This window comes from Mya arenaria, chromosome 16 (assembly GCF_026914265.1).
Source record: "Mya arenaria isolate MELC-2E11 chromosome 16, ASM2691426v1".
NCBI classification, from domain to species: Eukaryota; Metazoa; Mollusca; class Bivalvia; order Myida; family Myidae; genus Mya; species Mya arenaria.
In genome coordinates this window covers 25397278-25418862 of record NC_069137.1, presented here as the reverse complement: position 1 = coordinate 25418862, position 21585 = coordinate 25397278, and the positions used below count along the sequence as shown (strand labels likewise).

Sequence of the window (21585 nt, the reverse complement as noted above, 5' to 3'; positions counted from 1 at the left end):
ATTATCAATTCAATATATTATTAATCGAAAATTAAAATAGAACGAGAAAAAGTACATGTTTGTGAAATAATGGCTTCACAAAAGGTATAAGAACTTAACGTCATTGTGTTAGTTTTAAGCGATTTATAGCCATCAATTACCAACGCGGTATATAACGAGAAAATATCGGAAATATCAAAAATTTATCATAATGTCATTATCACAAATAATAATTAAACTTAAAATGACCTTATTAAAGACCAAAAAAAACCTAACTGAGCAATAAAGCTGTAATTTCTAAAACAGTTGTTTTAATGTGTATTCGAAAAAAGTAAATATTCAATCCAAACGTTGCTATAATGGCGATTAATGTACAACAACTCAATGAAATATAAACCAATACCAACATATAATAAGAAAAATACGTGTTAGTGAAATACTGACTTTACATGAGGTCTAGGGTCTAAACATCATTTTGCTAGTTTTAAGCGAGTAAGGGCCATCAAATAACATAGCTGTTTGGTTGCCGACAAAAGTTCCGGGTGTGTAGTACTGGCCATTCAGGTTCGCAACATAGAGGCAAGCATTGTACCACCATCCTCCGCGATATTTAGCGGCACAATTTCTGAACGAACGGTCATTGTCATGGTCGAATGTGGAAAAGGCAGAACCGTTGTGGTAGGTATTAAACCTAGATCTCGCACGCACTGCAACGAAATATTAATATATTGATCAATGATGGTTATGTTAATTGTTTGAATAGAACAGAACACCAGTTTAGTACCACCTATAACATCACACATATATACCTCAATGGTTTGCTTTTATTAACCTTAAGTTTCCATTTGTTACAATATTCCTCTAATATGTTAATGTTCGCTTGCAGTTCTGCTGCTGAATTAGCAAAAATAACAATATCGTCTGCATATAAAAGTAGAAGGATCTTTAACAGTCCTGTGTCGACTAATACATTCTGCAATTGTTAATTAATATAAGAATAGTGGCATTGCTATCTTCTACTTTAAATCAATATCATCATCCTGCGCGATATTAATCCGCACAATAACTGTTTAAATGATCATTGCCATGGTCGAATGTTGAAAAGGCACAACTGTTCATGTAGATATTAAAGTGCCGAGAATTCGAAAGCACTGCAACTAGACAGTAATTAGAAATTATATTGATTAATTTTACTTTTTGTAATTTGTCTAAATATGAAATATAATTATGTATGATTATTAGTGTTCTTCTTTGTTATTTCAATTTTGCCATGTCAGGTATGCCATATTAGTTCGTTTACTTGAATATTTTTTTTATTTTTATTTTGGATATTCAAGACATATTCATGAATAAATATCAATACTGTCAATAGCATTAAAAAAAGTAAACTTGGTATTATTCTCATTGCTATATAATTTCATTTGTTGCTAGATTTAAATGCAAACATAGATTAGAACTCGTATTGATCTAAATCTCAACTTATAATGACAACAGTAAAACATTTGTTATTTAAGCTTTTCGGTTCAATACACATCGCAACAAGTGTATGTTATTTTTAATGTTTTTAATAACACTTTACTTAACGATGTCGGACCTCAATCACAAATGAAATTCTTTCATAAATGATAAGATATACTTACGTCCACTTTCTGACCGTTTATCTCCTACATGTAGGGTATAATTAGACCCGGCTCCCACACTGAAATCAGCGAATACGACATATGCGGGGCTGCCATTTCCACGTGTGATGTCAATTCTTAAATCATTTGATGTCCGGGATGTCATCTCATTTATCAGTTTGAGGCCTGCGGAATATAATTATTGGCATTAGATTAATTTGTTGCCATTTTGCCTGCGTATCATTTACTATTGTCTTACTTTACGTTGTGGGATTGTTCTTATTTTATATAAACTAAGTGTTAATTTCACTGTTTGAAAATTCGGCCCGCTTCAAACGTCAACGCGACGTCATTTCCTAAATCACATACATTTTATCACGCTTTACCAAAATCAGTCATTTTGATTTTGTTTAGGCATATAATAAACATAAATAAAGTTTGCCTCAGTGCAAGATTGCAATACATTTCACCACGTACACACCAAAAGTAAGTATTTCACAAATGGCTAAGCCACACGTGTACAAAAGCTTTGGTGCTCACATGGTGCATTATATTATGATCTTACAAACCAAACAAGTATCCTATATTTATTCAAGGCGGGAGATAAAAACATTCTTATTCAATTTCAATTAAACCATAATACCGGGTATCGATACATTTTGATCACGCCACTCGTGAAATAAAGCTTCTGGTGCTCACTCGGTGGAAAATATTACGCTGAAGCAAACACTTATCTTATATTTATTCAAAGCGCGAGGTGAACAAAATCATTAACATTTCATGAACGTTTCACAATAAAACCATAATACCATATGTATATATATATTTTGATTACTTCGCTGACATACCCAACCAGAATTCTCCCTGCAGAGATCCAAACCCATTCTCGTATGAAGAGAAGTTGCGGTAGAAATCCACTTTTCCATTCATGCGATGTTGAAACACCTACAAAGGTTAAATATGTAAAACCACGAGGCATTTTGACTGAGAATTATACTGTTTATAAAACCACGATCTTATCTAAATTGTGAATACTATATGCCCTGTAAACCTTGTAAACAATATTATACAAACTCACGGTCCAACCTCCCTGATCGGTGTCCATGTCACAGAACACACTCGCATTTTGATTTGTTTTCCATGTTGTGATATGATAGACGCCAGAAAGCACTTTGCCAAGGTTCTGCCTTATTTCCGAACAGTCGGCAAAGGCTGAAAAATGAGAAGAAATATATCTTTGATATATATCGTACAGAAACACGCATTGAATAAAACAAGAGTAATCGTTTTATTGAAACAGCGTATAAACAGAATGGTCAATATAAAACTGGCAACCCTTCTTTTCATAGGCTAAACTGTTATTTCATTTCAAGAATCAATATGAAATTTTAAATGATCCTAAAAAACAGGAAAAGAAACAAAACTTTAAAGCTATACTGTGGACGAAGCATAAAATTTTATAGCCATCATTTTGTCGAAAATTAGGTCATTGAGCTGATGTATTTTATCATAATATGACAAAAAGATATACTGGACTGTTAATAAAGATTTTTTTGTCTTGTATATTGTATCTTGTAGCCATAACACAGCATGACACGTTAAATGTAGCACAGCATGTCACGCCAAATATATCACAGGTATTTACGCTAAATGTAGGACAGCATGTCACGCCAAATATAGCACAGCTCTTCACGCTAAATGTAGCACAGCATGTCGTGCCAAATATAGCGGAGCTCTTCACGCTAAAAGTAGCACAGCATGTCGCGCCAAATATAGCGCAGCTCTTCAAGCTAAATGTAGGATAGCATGTCACGCCAAATAAAGCACAGCTCTTCACGCTAAATGTAGGATAGCATGTCACGCCAAATGTAGCACAGCTCTTCACGCTAAATGTAGCACAACATGTCGCGCCAAATATAGCGCAGCTCTTCACGCTAAATGTAGGACAGCATGTCACGCCAAATAAAGCACAGCTCTTCACGCTAAATGTAGGATAGCATGTCACGCCAAATATAGCACATCTCTTCACGCTAAATGTAGCACAACATGTCGCGCCAAAAATAGCGCAGCTCTTCACGCTATATGTAGGATAGCATGTCACGCCAAATATATCACAGCTCTTCACGCTAAATGTAGCACAACATGTCGCGCCAAAAATAGCGCAGCTCTTCACGCTATATGTAGGATAGCATGTCACGCCAAATATATCACAGGTATTTACGCTAAATGTAGGACAGCATGTCACGCCAAATATAGCACAGCTTTTCACGCTAAATGTAGCACAGCATGTCGTGCAAAATATAGCGGAGCTCTTCACGCTAAATGTAGGATAGCATGTCACGCCAAATAAAGCACAGCTCTTCACGCTAAATGTAGGATAGCATGTCACGCCAAATGTAGCACAGCTCTTCACGCTAAATGTAGGATAGCATGTCACGCCAAATGTAGTCCAGCATATCACGCCAAATATAGCACAGCATACAACTCCAAATCTAGCATATAATGTCACGCCAAATATAGCACAACATTAAACGCCAAATGCAACACAGCACGTCGCGCCAAATGTAACCAGCATATCGCCCAAAATGTAGCACAGCATGTCGCACTCAATGTATCCAACATATCACGCCAAATGTAGCACAGCATGTCGCACTTAATGTATCCAGCATATCACGCCAAATGTAGCACAGCATGTCGCACTAAATGTAACACAGCATGTCGCACTAAATGTGTCCAGCATATCACGCAAAATGTAGCACAGCATATCACGCCAAATGTAGCACAGCATGTCGCACTAAATGTAACACAGCATGTCGAACTAAATGTATCCAGCATATCACGCAAAATGTACCACAGCGTGTCGCACTAAATGTATCCAGCATATCACGCAATATGTAGCACAGCATGTCGCTTCAAATGTAACACAGCATGTCGCACTAAATGTGTCCAGCATATCACGCAAAATGTAGCACAGCATGTCGCTTCAAATGTAACACAGCATGTCGCACTAAATGTAGCAGAACATGTCGCTCTAAATGTATCCAGCATATCACGCAATATGTAGCACAGCATGTCGCGTTTAATGTAACCAGCATATCACGCAATATGTAGCACAGCATGTCGCTTCAAATGTAACACAGCATGTCGCACTAAATGTATCCAGCATATCACGCAAAATGTACCACAGCATGTCGCACTAAATGTATCCAGCATATCACGCAAAATGTACCACAGCATGTCGCACTAAATGTATCCAGCATATCACGCAAAATGTACCACAGCATGTCGCACTAAATGTATCCAGCATATCACGCAATATGTAGCACAGCATGTCGCTTCAAATGTAACACAGCATGTCGCACTAAATGTAGCACAGCATGTCGCACTAAATGTATCCAGCATATCACGCAATATGTAGCACAGCATGTCGCGTTAAATGTAACACAGCATGTAACACCAAATATAGCACAGCATGTAACAACTGAATCATAAAAAATCATTCACTTTCTGTGAAATAAAGGATAAACAGTGAACGTATTTAAACAAAAACGGTTGAGAATATATTATATTCTTTTCTGTTTACATATAACTCAAATACAACTGTTCTTCGACAGAACCTTTGGACATTTCCTGCAACGCCCTAATATCACCAGCATGCCCCCCCCCCCGCGACATACACACTTACATCACATATCAAAGCCACACCTAATCACTAGCTAACAAGATATCACAAAAACACCCCAGTTCACAAGTACACCCTATCTCACCAGCAAAGCCTCCATATCATCAGCACCCCCAATATTAACAGCAACGCCTCAATAATAATAGGATGTACTATATCACCAGCACGCCACATATCCTCAGCAATGCCCCCATATCACAAGCATGTCCTATATCATAAGCATGTTTCATATCAACGCCCTGTATAACCAGTGACGACCCCAAATCTCAACTACGCAGCAATTCACCAGCACGCCCCATATCAACAGCAACGCCCTATAAACAAGCATCGCCCCATTTCAGGAGCACGCCCCATATCACCAGCATCGTTCCTATATCACAAGCACCCCAATATCACAAGCAAGCCTAATACCACCAACAAAGCCCAATATATACAGCAACGGCCCATATCACAAGCATCGTTCCTATATCACAAGCACCCCCTATATCATAAGCACACCCCATATCATAAGAATGTTCCATATCCCACGCACGCCTCCATTTACAAGCACACACCTTATCACCAGCAACGCCCCCATTCATAGTTTTACCCGATAGCAACACCAATATTATCATCAACGCTCCTATATCATAAGCAACGCCCATATCACTAGCACGACCTTTATCATCAATTACGTCCTTATATTACAAGTAACGCCCCATTTGACAAGTACCCCCTTTATCACACGCACGCCATATGTCACAATAATGCTTTCAAATCATAAGAAAGCCCAATATCACAAGCACGCCTTATATAAAACACACCCTATATCGACTGCAACGCCCATATATTCCCAACAGCACCCTTACAGCACAAGCACGCCCTTAAATCTGACAATCAGGCCCTTTATTACAAACAATATAATATTATCACACGCGAGCCCGATATCGCAAACAAACCCTACATTGCCAACAGCTTCCTTACATCACATGCACGCCCTAACATAACACATACACGGCCTTAATCATAAACAGTATCCTAATATCACACGCGAGCTTAATTATACAAACAAGCTCTACATCGCCAACAGCGTCTTCATAGCACAAACACGGCCTATTACACAAACAAGTCTTAATTTACCAACTGCGACCTCATAACACAAGCATGCCCTTTATTACAAACAAGGCATATATCTCGAAGAGCATCGTCATATCACAAGCACGCCCTATAATACAAATAGGTCATATATCGCCAACAGCATCATCAAAGCAGAAGCACGCCCGATATCACAAACAAGCTCAACATCTCTAACAGCGCTCTCATATCACAAGCAGGCCCAATACCACAAGTTAGCCCAAAGTCACAAGCACGCCCTTTATTGCCAAGAGCGCCCTGAAATCACAAGCACGCCCAATATTACAAGTTCGCCCAAAGTGACAAGCACGGCCTTTATTGCCAAGAACGCCCTGAAACTACACGCCCAATATCACAAGAACACCCTATATCGCCAGCAACGCGCTAATATCAATAACAGCACCCCTATAGCTTATATACGTTTTATAGCAAGAACATGTTCGTTATCACAAACAGCGTCCCCATACCTATTACACTAACAAGTCCTATTTTACCAACTACAGCCTCATATCACAAGCACGCCCTATATAACAAATAGGTAATATAACGTCAACATCATCATCAAAGCACAAGCACGCCCTAAATATCAAACATGTCATATATCACCAACAGCGTCCTAATATTACACGCACGCCCGATATCACAATAAAGATCTACATCGCCAAGAGCACCCTCATTTCACAAGCACACCAAATACCATAAGCATGTCCAATACCACAAGCTCGCCCAATATCAGAAGCATGCCCTATATCGCCAATAGCACCCCAATATTACAAGCACACCTAATACCATAAGCACGCCAAACGTCACAAGTACTCCAAATGTCACAAGCACGCTCTATATCTTCAACAGCGTCCTGAAATCACAAGAACGCACACTATCACAAGAACACCGTATACCGCCAGCAACGCGCATATATAAACTGCATGGCCCCCATAGCTTAAGACCTCTATATAGCACGAACAAGTCCTTTACCACCAACAGCGTTCTCATATTACACGCACGCCCTAAGTCACAAGTACGACATACATCGCCAACAGTCGCCTCAAATCACAAGCAAGCCTCATATCCAGAACACCCAAGATCGCCAACAATGCCCTTATATGACCAACTGCGCTCCCATAGAACAAGCACGCCCTAAAACACAAACACGTCCATCACATGCACGCCATACAACTACAACATCTCTTTATAATCACAAGCACGCCTCATATCACATGAACACCCTATATCGCCAGCAACGCCTTAATATCACCAACAGCGCACCCATGGCACAAGCACGCCCTATAACACCAACAGCGTCCTTTTATCACAAGCAAGCCCAATGTCACAAGAACGCCCTTTATCGCCAAGAGCGAGCTCATATCACAAGCACGCCAAATACAACATACACAACCTTTATTAAAAGCCCTATACAACTAGCTTATACACAATTATCATGCGATTTTAGCAGTCAAATAATAAATAATATCAAACACAATACTAACCTCGGACCTCTATTTCGTCTCCGGAACAACCGGCTTTGCCGTATTGCGGGACAGGATTGTCACAAACACGTTCACGAAACTGTTTTCCGCTCTGACACCTGGTATCGCAATTTGTCCACTTTCCCCAGTCACTCCATTGTGCTTCCATTATATAACAAAAGATCAATTATCAGGCCTATATTATACTCGTCATCATATAATACACAATTATATCAAACACGCCCAGGAAACATGTTAGTGAGCTCTTTGAAGACGAATGTAATTACGACTCGTGACCGATCCAATATTTTTAAGAAGGTAATATATGCAGTATATTTTTATAAAATAATAGATGATATAAAACGTAACAATGTTCGTCTATTCCTTATGTGTATATATATATATACGCATTTATCTTTAGCATATATTCTTTCTTTGACAATAAACAACCACTTCCGGATAATTTTACAAAATTTGGAAAAAGGTCAATATCTGATTAAATAAATATGTAAATTGTATGATAAGTTGCATTACATTCCTGTTTTATGCTGTTTGATTTGTCGCATTCGCTTCGTTTGTTATATAAGTAGGAGGGAACTTGCGTATTTTGTTCGTAACGAATCAAACCGAACAGTTTTTTATACTTTGATGTTATGGTATAAACTCCCTGCCCAGACATCAACTATGAAATGCAGTTAGACAGTTGCAGTTGGCCATGAAGATATGTGACATAAAACTGATTATTGTTCATTGTATGCACACCTCAAATTCCATTCCTACAATGAACAGACTGAAGGCTATTGCGAATTATTTCCGATGAACACAACGTCCTCGGATGCGTTCGGATCGGGAAATTATATAAATAACGTTCTATATTTTATATTGAGTCAGCAGTCCACGCAATTTCTAAGAAACATATTGAAATTGTTAGTTTATGATCTGTTAAATGTATAGTTGTCTTAGCGATTCCATTCATGTTTAAAAGTGATTTGATGTTGGGATTTTATTTTTTGTCTGTAGCAACAAATGTGTAAACTGGTTGGGTCATTATATTGACTGCAAGGATGTAAACGAATTACTGTAAGCTTTCCTTACAGGAATTGAAATAATTTATTAACACATCTTGGAAGAGTTAAAACGATTGGTGTAAACATAAGTAATGAATTGCATGATTAATGTTATTATCGGGGATATGAACGGAGTTTGACGGGTAAAAGTACGAGTGGGGTCGGACTTCACACACTTTAAATCTTCTGATCGTATTTGAAAACGGAGCATATGATTCAGTTTTAGTATTAAGTATAATCAGTAGTAGTATTCATAGAGCAGCATTTTCTGTTCTATGTAAAAACAAAGAAATACCGGTGCTGTTGTTGAAGTTGATTTAACGTTGTAATAGATAATCCCCATAATAACGACAAAGACGAAAATACATTACATTTGGCATTGACATTAAGTGTGACTCAATAACAGAAAGAGCGTTTATTACACATCTCAGATAACAATGTAAATATTTACCTGTAAGCGATGTTTCGATTGAGGATACTCGGCTATCTATAGTGGTGGTATCCGCCCTGATCGAATCACTGAACGACTTGCATGTTTGCAAACTTCCCTCAGTTGAGCTCATTCTTGAGTTGAGGGATACTATTTTGTTTTCATGGTTTGTGATTCTCAAGTTTACTTCATTTTGCACTGTTGTCAAGTTCTCGTTGAGGATCTTCTCTAGATTCAATGTTGTAATATTCATGTCAACCTTGAATGCATGTATTGCTTCGTCAAGTGATTCGCGTGCGTCAATAAAATTACCTTTTAGCTGTTCTCGCACATCACTGATAAAATGTCCTAAGTCATCTGACTGTCTTTCAAACATATATTTCTGAGCTTGGGTCTGATTTGATAAACGTTCTTCAAAAGTGGTTTGTGCATTTTGAAACTCATCATCTATTTCCTTTATATGGTTTTTAATTTCAGTTTTCAAACTCAATAAAGCCACCTTTTCTCGCTTCATGGCTGTACTAATTGCAGCGTGTTGGGACTTCACCATTTTCGTCACGGTGTTGGAAATTGTTGACTGAATACTCTTTGTTATGCCACCTAGTTTGGGTTCATATTCCTGCTGTGTCTCTGCATTACGTTTCAAACCTTCTGATAACTGGGTCTGTATGTCTGTCAGCGAGTTCTTAAGATGTATCTCCATATTGTCCAATCTTTTATCAATCGAGTTTACGTCGTTAACGGTCTTCATGAATTCGGTCTCTAAATTATCAAACTTTTTATCAAGCCATAACACTTTGGATAATGTTTGCATCAACAGTTCATTGGCATTTGCACCCTTGTAAAATACCACTGCGTAAACAGTTAGCAGCACAAATAACATATATGCCTTGCACAGAACCATGGTGAACCCTTCTGTTAAGATATGAACTGAAATTACAAAACAGGCAAACTGAAATATGGACAATTTTCATAATTAGTCGCGACAAGCAATAAATGGCCTTATGTATAATTGTAGTTGTTCGGAAAACCGACTTGTGGCCTTAAATACGGCAACGTACTATGTAACATTTGGTCACGTTAAGGTGCTAGTAGTTTAACCTAGCATAATTTATGAAAAACATATTTTGCGTGCCCTATGTCATAAACTGATTATTTAAAACCTACACTCTACTCAACTAAAGCCTGGTAAATGTTTATGTCGTCTTCCCATGCAATTACGAGGACGAATAAAAGACATAAAACATGGAAATGGTAATCAAGCAAAGAAATACAACAAGTCTCCTTTCTGTTTGTGCGGTTCTATATTTATATATAATGAGAAGTTAAGAAGCATGCTTGAAGCAATCTTGATTATGCGTGCCAACCTAATTGGTCTCATTATGTTTCGTAAGTGTGCAGCTGTGGAACACTTGAATCACGTGATGGTTGGTTAGCTGCTGTTTCCTGATAAACTCATACGTATTCTTGAAATATGAAATGACTTGTCTGACATCTATAAAACAGGTATATCCCTAGATCACAGTATGATGCTGAAGCGATTTGCAAACCGTGGTAGTGCTTCATGCGAAATAGGTTTTTACATTTTAGCTAGTTGGTATTCTCCTCCAGGAACATAAGAGTTTGTTTTATCGTCTGTTGTGTTAAGACATTGTCGTATTTTCTGGTTTGCTGTTATGATCATGTTTGTTGTAATGTTGTTTTGTTTGCAAGCACCAGATGCCAATTTGTTTATTGTTTTATAATGTATTTATTTGCAAAAGCTTGAAACTATCGTGCTTTTTGTTTTATAGTGAAAGCATCGTGTTTATGGTGGCATGTTCTAAAACCTGGCCTGGCCATGGCCAATCCAAGCCAGATTTTATACATAATAAGAGTACAAGCTCTGAATATTATCGAGTACATTGATATATCTTTGTTTAGAAATCAAACTGCATGATTTATTAATATATATAAATTTTTATAGTTTTATTTAGATAAAAATATAGTTACATTAAATGCATAAGTAATTAATTTACTTACTTAAGATCAGGTTTGTTAATTAAACTATGCATACAGTTTTGAACAATTCAACTCATGAAGTGTAAGATGGAATTTCTACATTTGAAATAAAAACACAACATAAAAATCATCACAAATAAAATAATTATGGATGTAAAAAGAAAATATCTATGTGTTCAAAACTTGAATCTGAACACATTGATTTTAAGATTTGATTTGTAAACCCACTTCTTTGCACTTAAATAAAAACATATCCGATAAGTGTTTACAATGTTCCAATGCATTCAATTAAACTTCTTTGTATATAAATAAAACTCGTTACATTAAACCTGCAGTTTTATTTTCAAATAAAGGGATATCATTGTGTTCAAGAATATTGAGTGATTGTACTCTCAAAATGTATAAACTATGGCCCTTCATGGCCTGGCCAGGCCTAGCCCAGCACAAAATGCTGAGTTGGCAGGCCAGGCCAATATTTAGAACATGCCGTTTATTGGTAACGTTTTAATTTGTTTGCCACGATCTTAAACATCGGATTTATTGTTTCAACGTGTGTTTTATTTGCAGACATCTTTCAACACAGTGTTTATATTTATAGTGTGTTTGTTTGCAGTAACAGTTCGTCATCCTGTTAGTTGCTTAAGTGTTGATTAGTTGGCATCGTAAACGATCTTGTTCATTGTCAGAAAAACCCTGGATAAGTTCAATTGTTTTTAAACACGTAGATTGAATCTTTCATCATGGTCTTGATTAAAACTTGTCAATTTAAACTTCAATATAGCTTTTAAATTCATGAAATATATTTGGCGTCTTAAACATATGCAAGAATAATTAATCACAACCCGGCAAAGCAGTATTATACATATGATCTACGATTAAACCTTAACTGGAATAGCTACATGTAATTATAATGTGAGATATATCTCTCAGGGATGGTGATTTAAATCTGATATAGTTCTTTCAGGTGCATTTATTTCATAGAAAATAAAATTTAAACAATTTTAGAGAGGGCGCCTACCGCGTATATCCCCGTCCAAATCCGCACATGCATATCCAATTAAATATTCCGGTCCGAAATTGCTTCCGATTGTAATAAACGGTCAAAGATTGTGCAAGAAATCAGTTCCAGAATTACAACGCTAAGTAAATAATTTAAAACTAATTCGCAATCGGATTTATTGAATTGTTAAGATTTACTATAGGAAGAGTGGTATAAAATCTAATAAAAATCTAATAGATAAAGACTTTAATACTTACATTTACAAAGAAACAATTCCTTTTCCAAACTATAAGATTTCACTAAACAAATCTTATTCTAACACTCAATAAAATATATTAACTTAGTAATCAGGGGAAATATGTTTGAAGAGTGTTCAGCGGTTCAGCTATATATTTTCTGTATATCTGAAGGCTGTGCAAAAATTAAACTCGGTCTAAATAACAAGCTGCAACGAATGAATTACACCTAGTCGAAGGAACCAGTCTAAAAGCGTTGAGTTGGAATGAATGACTTACACAGATATTGAAATCGTCTGATTTATGGGCTGATGCACATGAAGAAAACGTTTGAACATGATTACTACGGCGTAAATATATACGTTATTGTTCTGACTATTATTTCTCAAAGATCAAATTGATAATTGATCTGTATAAATACTAGAATATATGTTTTTCAAACGCTATGCTCAATGGATATTTTTCTTTGGCAAGTTTTATTCTTTTGACGATGTGCAGAAAAGTGTACTTAAACCGTGTTGCTGTTTGCGTGAGAACTGGTTTTAAGACGCATGAAAGACGCGTGTTTATTTTGTGTCGACATTGCATCCAAAATAGTTCTTTTTCTATGATGCATAATGTTGTATGTTTTATTTTGTTGATTTGTAGTTTGGCTTTAAGGATTTCAAGGCTACAAACAATAAACACGTTCTGACAATTTTTGAGTAGGTGTAGTTTGTCTGGAATTTTCTCTCTTGAGAATAAAGTACGTAAATTTGAAATGTGCTTATCTGCGTGAACATATAGATGACGATGCTTGTGACAAGAACCAGGTGTTTGTTGTACTTTGGTAATAGTAGTTGTCTTATTAATGTAACAATAGAACAAACAAGGTTCATGTCCAATACTGAAATATGTTCAGCAGAATTAGGTCTTATAGCAAACATGACGTAAGCGGGATATACAAAGTCATAGTGTCACGCAACTAGAAATAAAATAGCGGCACCTGTGATGTTATGTGTTGTTAAGGTCATTTATTTAATGTATTTTGTACGAATTACTGACTATAACTTTTTCATTACCCGTTTCTTGTTGTCGCGGTTTTAACAAAAGAGCCTTTTTCGGGTTCTCGTAGTTTTAATATAAGAAAAATTTACAGTGCCGCAGATTTGCTATAAGGTATTTTTCTGGTTGTTGCAGTTTTAATATCATACCATTTTCTGGTTACCGCGTGTTCGAAGTATGTTGAATAGTGTGCTATTTGTTATATGTTATATGCGTATAGGAATGAAATGATCCATACGCACATCTCAAAAAATGAAATAAAGTGTTTTGTCTTTAGTTACAAAGTATATTTAATGTTGTTTTTCACTTTGTGCTATTGACCTAGTTATCAATATTGGATATTCGTCTCTTAAAAATATGTAAGTGGTCAAAACCAATTCACTAAATTAAAAGGAGATTATTTTAAAGTTTAAACGACAACACATTAACCTATCGTTATAAGTATAAACGTATGTTAATGTATCGAACAGTGATTATCTTCAAAATTGTACTACCAGCATTGATCACATGAATTGCCTTATTATGTCCCTTACTTTTAAATTTTGTTTTGATAATAAAAAGTTATTTGGCATTTCGGGTAAAATCTAATAACTATTTGGCAATTATTTCTTATGACTATATAGATGGAATTCAATTGTTTGATTTATTTTAATTATATATGTTATACTTTGAATGTTTAACCAAATTACGGCTGTTAAACCTTCATAACTACTTGTACGTTTTATTTTCCTTTTTTAAAATCTAATAGCTTTACTGTAGCAGTTTTTAATCATGGAGAATAGTTTTGCTTGTTATTCCAATACTGTGGTCAATCAATATACCTTTAATATTTAGTTTAGTAAAGGTATTTCTAACATTGACTAATAATTAGTAATAGCTATTTGACTAAGTATTACCGTAATACAATGTGTTATGTATATACTCACATCGATATTTTATTTCTACCACTATTTAGAATTATTTGCTTGAATACATATTATTCAACTTACTAAATCTACCAGTGCTACCTAATTCGTGTTTTCCAATTGAAACACCTTCCCTTTCGTTTTGTAAAGGTGTTTCAGCATACGGACACATTAGCTATTTAAGATAGATAATCTATTATCCTTACCTTAGTTCTAAAAAGCTCAAACTAGATATTCATTCGTTAAGATAAGCATTATGACTGGAGTGCTAATACTAAAATCTTAAGATTTTGATTGTTAATTACTGCAAAATATGCATATGGTTTGAAATTAAATCACTTATACAACTAATACATTTTACATTTTGACCAAACTATGTATTACCTGTTCTTATACAATGTATGCAATATATGTTCATTTCTTAACCATGGTCCAATGAAGAAACTACTTACCAACGTTAAATAGCTTCGATAAACTTAGTTGTGCTGTAATTTTTCTTAGATGAACAAATAATTACATGTTTAAAATATCTTTCTTGGTATAGCTACTGCACTAACAATTATACAGTCTACATTTTCAAAGAGACTCTTATGTGTTTAATAGTACTGTCATCATCAGTTTAATAATATTATTTTTGTTTTGACTTAAACCAATAAGTATTTCCTTAATGGTACTACGCATGATATATCTTATATCCTCCTAAAACTATCAACATATGGTTACATTTACCTATCTTTTTTGTCCCCTTTTCAAGTTCTTTCTTTCTGTCTATGGTGGTTGGTATCTGGATAATTCACATCCTCGTGTCACTGTTTGGCCTAAACATAGAAGTAGCTGTATGACACTGATTATGTTATTGTATATTTTATTGGTTGGTTAATCTCATGAAAGCCCACATGAACGTGTACGCGCTTCAAAAATATAAGTACATCGGCCATTTCAAATGTTTTGTTTATTTGGTGTTTTTACTTGGCTTAGTAAACGATACAGGTGGCATTTATGCTTTGTGCCTTAATTTTAAGGTCACATCAAATTTAGGCTTGCTAGCACGTCAGCACCACGATATAAAACTGAATCATTGTTCGGCATTACGTCACGCAGCACGTGTAGCTTTCCAATCTAATTCTGAATTTACAAGTCACTGCTTAAGTGTATTGTTTTCCACTGTACTATTCACTTGGTTATCTATATTTCTTTTATTGTCTGGTGATGTTCACCCAAACCCAGGTCCTACTTCAAGTCAAGACTCATCTGTCAGTAGTTCTCATTTTGACTTTTCAAATAACTTGTCAAACTTCTTGTCTTGTCCTAATTACCTTTCGCTTGTTCATTATAATGTCCAGAGTTTACTACCAAAATTAGATATATTGACATCTGAACTTCGCTCTTTCGATATTCTTGCTTTTTCCGAAACTTGGTTAGGGGATGCAACTTTAGATGGTCAAATTCTTATTCCTGGATTTTCTAATCCAATTCGTCGTGATCGCAGCGATAATTGTTATGGTGGAGTTGCTGCTTACGTTAAAGAAGGTATAAGCTTTAAACGACGAAGTGATTTGGAATTAAATTATCTTGAATGTCTGTGGCTTGAACTAAAATTTCACACCAATAAACGAGTATTAGTTGGTGTTTTCTATCGTCCACCCAATTCTGATAATAATTACTATAACCTCATTGAAGATTCTATTGGTCTAGCAAGAGAAAGTGGTGTTGATGATGTTATAATTACAGGTGATTTTAACCTCAACACCCTAGTTGAAAAATCAGGGAGGAAAATACTGTCTTTATCGCAACAGTTTGCCATCGAACAATGTATCAAAGATCCAACTCACTTCACAGAAAATACTTCGTCGATTATCGATCTTTTATTTGTTTCGAATTCCAACGACTTAGTCCATTGCGGCGTTGGTGAGCCATTTCTTGAGCAAAACACTCGCTTCCACTGTCCTATTTTTGGTATATTTAAATTCCAAAAACCAATCAAAAAGACTATTCGTCGTCGTATATGGAAATATGACAATGGGAATTATATTCAACTTTGGCAAAGGCTTTCAGATACTGATTGGTCATTAGTTCGTAGTCCAAGCATTGATTGTTTCACATCTTCTCTTACTAAGACTGTTGTTGATCATGCTCATGAGTGTATTCCTAATAAAGAAATATATATCCCTTTGAACCTCCCTGGATAAATGCAGATATTAAACTAAAAATACGACAGCGGAAACGCGCTTATAAAAGGGTCAAACTCACTAATAATCCAATGCACTGGGCCAGATTTCGTGGCTTGAGAAATGAAGTCGTCTCTCTAATCCGGAGCTCAAAATTGAAATATTTTGATTCACTTGCTTCGAAACTTAAATCTGATCAACTCACTTCGAAAGATTGGTGGAAGACCCTTAAATCATTTATCTCTCCGCAGACATCACGGGAAATCCCCCCGCTAATTAACCCGCTTAATGATGAGTGTGTTGCAGACAATAAAGGCAAGGCTGACATTCTAAATGATTATTTCGTTCTTCAGACTTATGTTGACGACTCATCACAGGTATTTCCTCGGGTTGATTTAGCTTTCAATGATAGAAAACTTGATTTAATTGTTACCATGCCTTCAGAGGTAAAAGATGTTCTGCGTAGTCTATCAATTGGAAAAGCATCTGGACCCGATGGCATTGATAATCGTGTTTTGCGAGAAGCTTGTACAGCACTTAGTCAACCTTTATGTGATTTATTTAACGCTTCGCTCTGTTCTTGTATTGTTCCTACAAATTGGAAATGTTCAAATTTTTGTGCTGTGTTCAAAAAGGGAGATCCTTCGGACCCTTCTAATTATCGACCAATATCTCTTTTAAATACAATGGAGAAGGTTTTCGAACGAGTTGTATTTAAACATGTATTTAACTTCCTTCGAGACACACATTTCTTTACCCGATATCAATCTGGTTTCCTGCCAGGGGATTCTACCGTAAACCAACTTACCTACTTATATAATAGCTTTTGTCAAGCTCTCGACTCTGGTCTCGAAATAAAAGTTGTTTTCTTTGATATAAGTAAAGCTTTTGATAAAGTTTGGCATCGTGGTCTTCTCTTTAAACTCGAAAGAGCTGGCGTGTGTGGTAGTTTATTATCTTGGTTCGCCAACTACTTAGAAAACAGACGACAACGCGTTGTTATTCCTGGAGCATCATCTAACTTAAAATCAATTAAAGCAGGTGTTCCACAAGGATCAATTCTGGGCCCTCTTTTATTCCTTGTTTATATTAATGATATAGTTAGCGAAATTGATTCGTCTATTAACCTTTTTGCTGACGATACTAGTCTATTTGTTATAGTGGATTCCCCACAGACGGGGGCTGTTCAATTACAGAGAGATATTGATAAAATAAGTCTTTGGGCTGAAAAGTGGCTAGTCAAGTTTAATCCAAACAAATCAGAATCAATGGTTATTTCTCGAAAGAGGAACAAACCAATACATCCCTCTCTGTACATGTTTGATATCGCTATCCCTGTAGTGGAATCACACAAGCACCTTGGTATTTTCTTTTCTGATGGAGGAAATTGGCATTCTCATATTAACTATATTATTGAAAAGGCTTGGTCTAGAGTCAATATCATGAAACGACTCCGTTATCAACTTGATAGGAGGTCTCTTGAGGTCACCTATCTATCATTCATACGGCCAATCTTGGAATACGCTGATGTTGTTTGGAGTAATTGTACTCAATATGACAAGGATGAACTTGATAAAATTCAAACTGAGTGTGCACGTATTGTTACTGGTTGTACTCGACTTGTTTCCCTGCGACTTCTTAAGATCGAATCTGGTTGGGAGGATTTAAGTTCTCGGCGAGAAAAACACAAGCTTCTCCTTTTTTTAAAATGAAAAATGGTCTTGCACCAGATTACCTTTCTGACCTCGTTCCACAAACAGTAGGCCAAGCCTCGTCAAGATTGTTAAGAAACTCATCACACATATCTAGCATTCGTACAAATACTTCACTTTATATGAATTCTTTCCTACCTTCTACTATATCTGCATGGAATAATCTCCCAGGCGAAGTAAAATTGATTGACAGTGTTTCTGGATTTAAAACTTATCTGAAGTCGGATGTCCCAAAAACGAATGATCTTTTTTATTATGGTAAGCGCCGATTACAAGTATTGCACACACGTCTTCGCAATGAATGCAGCTCACTGAATCATCACCTGTTTGTTAGAAATATCGTGCCGTCTCCCCTCTGCTCGTGTGGAATTCAGGAAACATCTCATCATTTTCTCCTAATTTGTCCTCTTTATACAGATCAAAGGCGAATAATGCTGTCTTCTGTAGAAGAGCTGACTGAAGTAACTCTTCATAATCTGCTTTATGGTGATGAAACTCTTTCAGAAGATCAAAATAAGATAGTGTTTGATGCTGTTCATCTGTTTATTCAATTGTCCAAACGATTTGACTAGTTATCCAACATTTGTATCGAATTCAGACTAAATTTGTAATGTCATTCATAGTACTAAGCTAAGTAGATTGCTTGACACTTGAAGTGTATTACCTAAACCAACCACCTAACCTTTCCTTCTTCAACTCTATATTTCTCCGTTTGAATTCAATTAACGATATGGTGTGATACTAGTTATTAAGTAACCGTGTTGTCATATGTCCCAGATATAGTTCAACATTCTATTACTTTATATTCATCGTTATGATTTTCATTTTGTCATCTATATAGAGTTTATATAATGTCCGTCACTTAAAAAAGCACTCAACAAATTGTTTGGAGAAGAACATTATAAGATTTATTTATCTTTCGTTCTCATCCGTTTCATAACATTTGTACTTGTATTTGATTTACATTGTATTTGACATGTATTGATGAATAAAATATGTTTAAACTAATTTTAACCGTGTCGGGCTCGAACCTTCAATCTCCTGCCTCATGGGCGGAAGTCCAGACCAATAGGAGATAAAAATGGTTACGTTATTTGAACTTATAATCACAAATGAATACCTGGAATGAGAAGCATCACATAAATGTCATGAGATATATAGAAATATATAATTTATGTTTGTGGAGACCAACCCATCAACTTCGTTGTCTTTTTTTTATTACTTTTAATTCATTAAAAGTCCATAAAGATAATCGCAAGTTTATGCCATATAAAACAAACATTTCTTAATCAATACCACTTGTTGAAATTGGCCTCTTTCTGAAAACATCGCTACTGCTAAATTCCATAGATGTTTCTTGTAATAGATATTTGAATGAATACATTAAAGTGAACCCTTGATAATATTATATTTGAAACTGTTAATTTATTAAACATTGCAATTCACCAATTCTTTTTTACCATTAGCTTTGGCGTCGCAGTTGTTCGAATACATCAGGCCATTACGTGAACGATTTTTAAAAATCAGCGATAATAATAACATATAAAACAATAGAAACCGCATGGAGAAGCCAACCAGTATTATAAACTATAAGCAATAACAATAAATTTGGTTAAAGCAAAGGAAAAGCTCAAATTATGCGTCCGTTACTTGATTAAATGTACAATTGTATGAAATGGATTACCGGTCTTTTAAGCAATCGAATTCGATCGTGTGTAACTGTAAAAATATGTTTTACAATATATTACATCGGGCTAACGTTTCGAAAGTCACATTTCGAACTCATTCATAATATCGCCAGCCAACGCGATCTCCTTCGATGACTGTTCACATAATTCGTCTTTTAACCTTCATGCGCATTGTTTTTTTTGTTAACGTTTATTATCGAATTAACACCGTACTCAGAGTAGTTTCAGGCTTGGATTTGAAAGATTATGGAGCAATAAAACATTTCTGACAATGATTTACGTAGATTTCGCTTCCAATGTCATTTCTTAAACATCTGAGCGATATAAGATTGACAAAGACTTTCTACACAAAGTATAACCTGGCGATGAACACACCTATTAAAACTCGTTTGTTGATGCATTTCCATCAGTTATATGATGCCGTTTGAGTTGAAACAATGAACTTAATTATTTTATTTTCATCACATTATATATCTTCATTTACACCGATATATAAAGTTTGAAGTAAAACGCCGATTCATAAGGTTTGTTATCCTTGGTAAGCCGGTTTGTATAGCCATGCCAAATTAAAACATATTTATGGGAAGAACAAAGACATTCATTTCTGAACGAGCATTGTGTGTAAGAGCATAATATGAAAGTTGTTTGTAGCTTTGATCTTTAATGACGTTTTCAACAAGACTCTCTGTTGCGCATACAGACACTATTTAACTCCATTGAAAGGATTTAATGTAATGAAATCAAACTAGCAAAAGCAATCTGAGTTATGTCGCACAATCACTGAACATCAAAGTAAATTTGATCATCAGTCGTTTTTCAAGATGAGATTACGATTGTGTATTATATGATACTTTGTAGTCTCAAGGTATTAATTAACGTCTAAGCTTCTTACAATATTACGATCAGTTTTTAAGAGTAAATAGCAAACACCCGAAAGCGTGTTAGATAGTGTGGAAAATGATATTTTCATAATAAAAGCAACCGCACAGTCATTGTATTTTATTCTACGGATTGTCATTATGATATAAATTTAGACGGTAAGTTGGTCAGTGAAGTCTCCAAATATAAATAAAAAATAGTATAAGATGTATTTTTTACATTTAATGTAACTAACAGGTGGGTATTTTTAGGTTGGTATATTTGGGAGACTAAACGTTTCGTCTTCTGCCCGAAGTGTGAATTTGTATAATCAGCAGCTTTCTAGTTTAGTTAAATGAAATATGTTATTATGTTGAGAAACTGCAGCATAAGCCTCATATTTGATAAAATTGACATGTGTTTGTTTTTACAAAGAAAGTGAAACAGTAGAAGATTAACGTTACGTTAAACGCTATGTATTATATGACGAAATAATATAAGTACTTCAATTTTCTACAATACCGTGTGTTCACAGCATTACGTTACTATATTTTACTGACAGTAAAAAAATGATCAAATAAGCAAATTCCTGATATTTTGATATTTTGCCGTACGAA

At 35.5% G+C, this 21585-nt stretch overlaps 1 protein-coding gene across 1 annotated transcript; it reads right to left on the bottom strand.

Moving 5' to 3' along the window:
• Positions 1 to 435: 435 nt before the first annotated feature.
• LOC128221524 (fibroleukin-like) lies at positions 436 to 12753 on the bottom strand. The gene is made up of 7 exons (XM_052930129.1): positions 12615 to 12753; positions 9378 to 10286; positions 7881 to 8021; positions 2677 to 2810; positions 2447 to 2543; positions 1620 to 1784; positions 436 to 686 (listed from the first exon to the last, which is right to left on the bottom strand). The coding sequence occupies exons 2-7, from the start codon at positions 10258 to 10260 to the stop codon at positions 436 to 438; spliced, it is 1671 nt and encodes a 556-aa protein (XP_052786089.1). The 5' UTR covers positions 10261 to 10286; positions 12615 to 12753.
• Between the last annotated feature and the right edge of the window lie 8832 nt (positions 12754 to 21585).

Coding starts and splice junctions, on each gene's coding strand:
- LOC128221524 (XM_052930129.1), bottom strand. CDS start 10,260: ATGGTTCTGTGCAAGGCATATATGTTATTTGTGCTGCTAACTGTTTAC. Junction 8,022..9,377: donor AATCGAAACATCGCTTACAG/GTAAATATTTAC, acceptor ATATAATGGAAG/CACAATGGAGTGACTGGGGA. Junction 2,811..7,880: donor AGACGAAATAGAGGTCCGAG/GTTAGTATTGTG, acceptor CTCATTTTTCAG/CCTTTGCCGACTGTTCGGAA.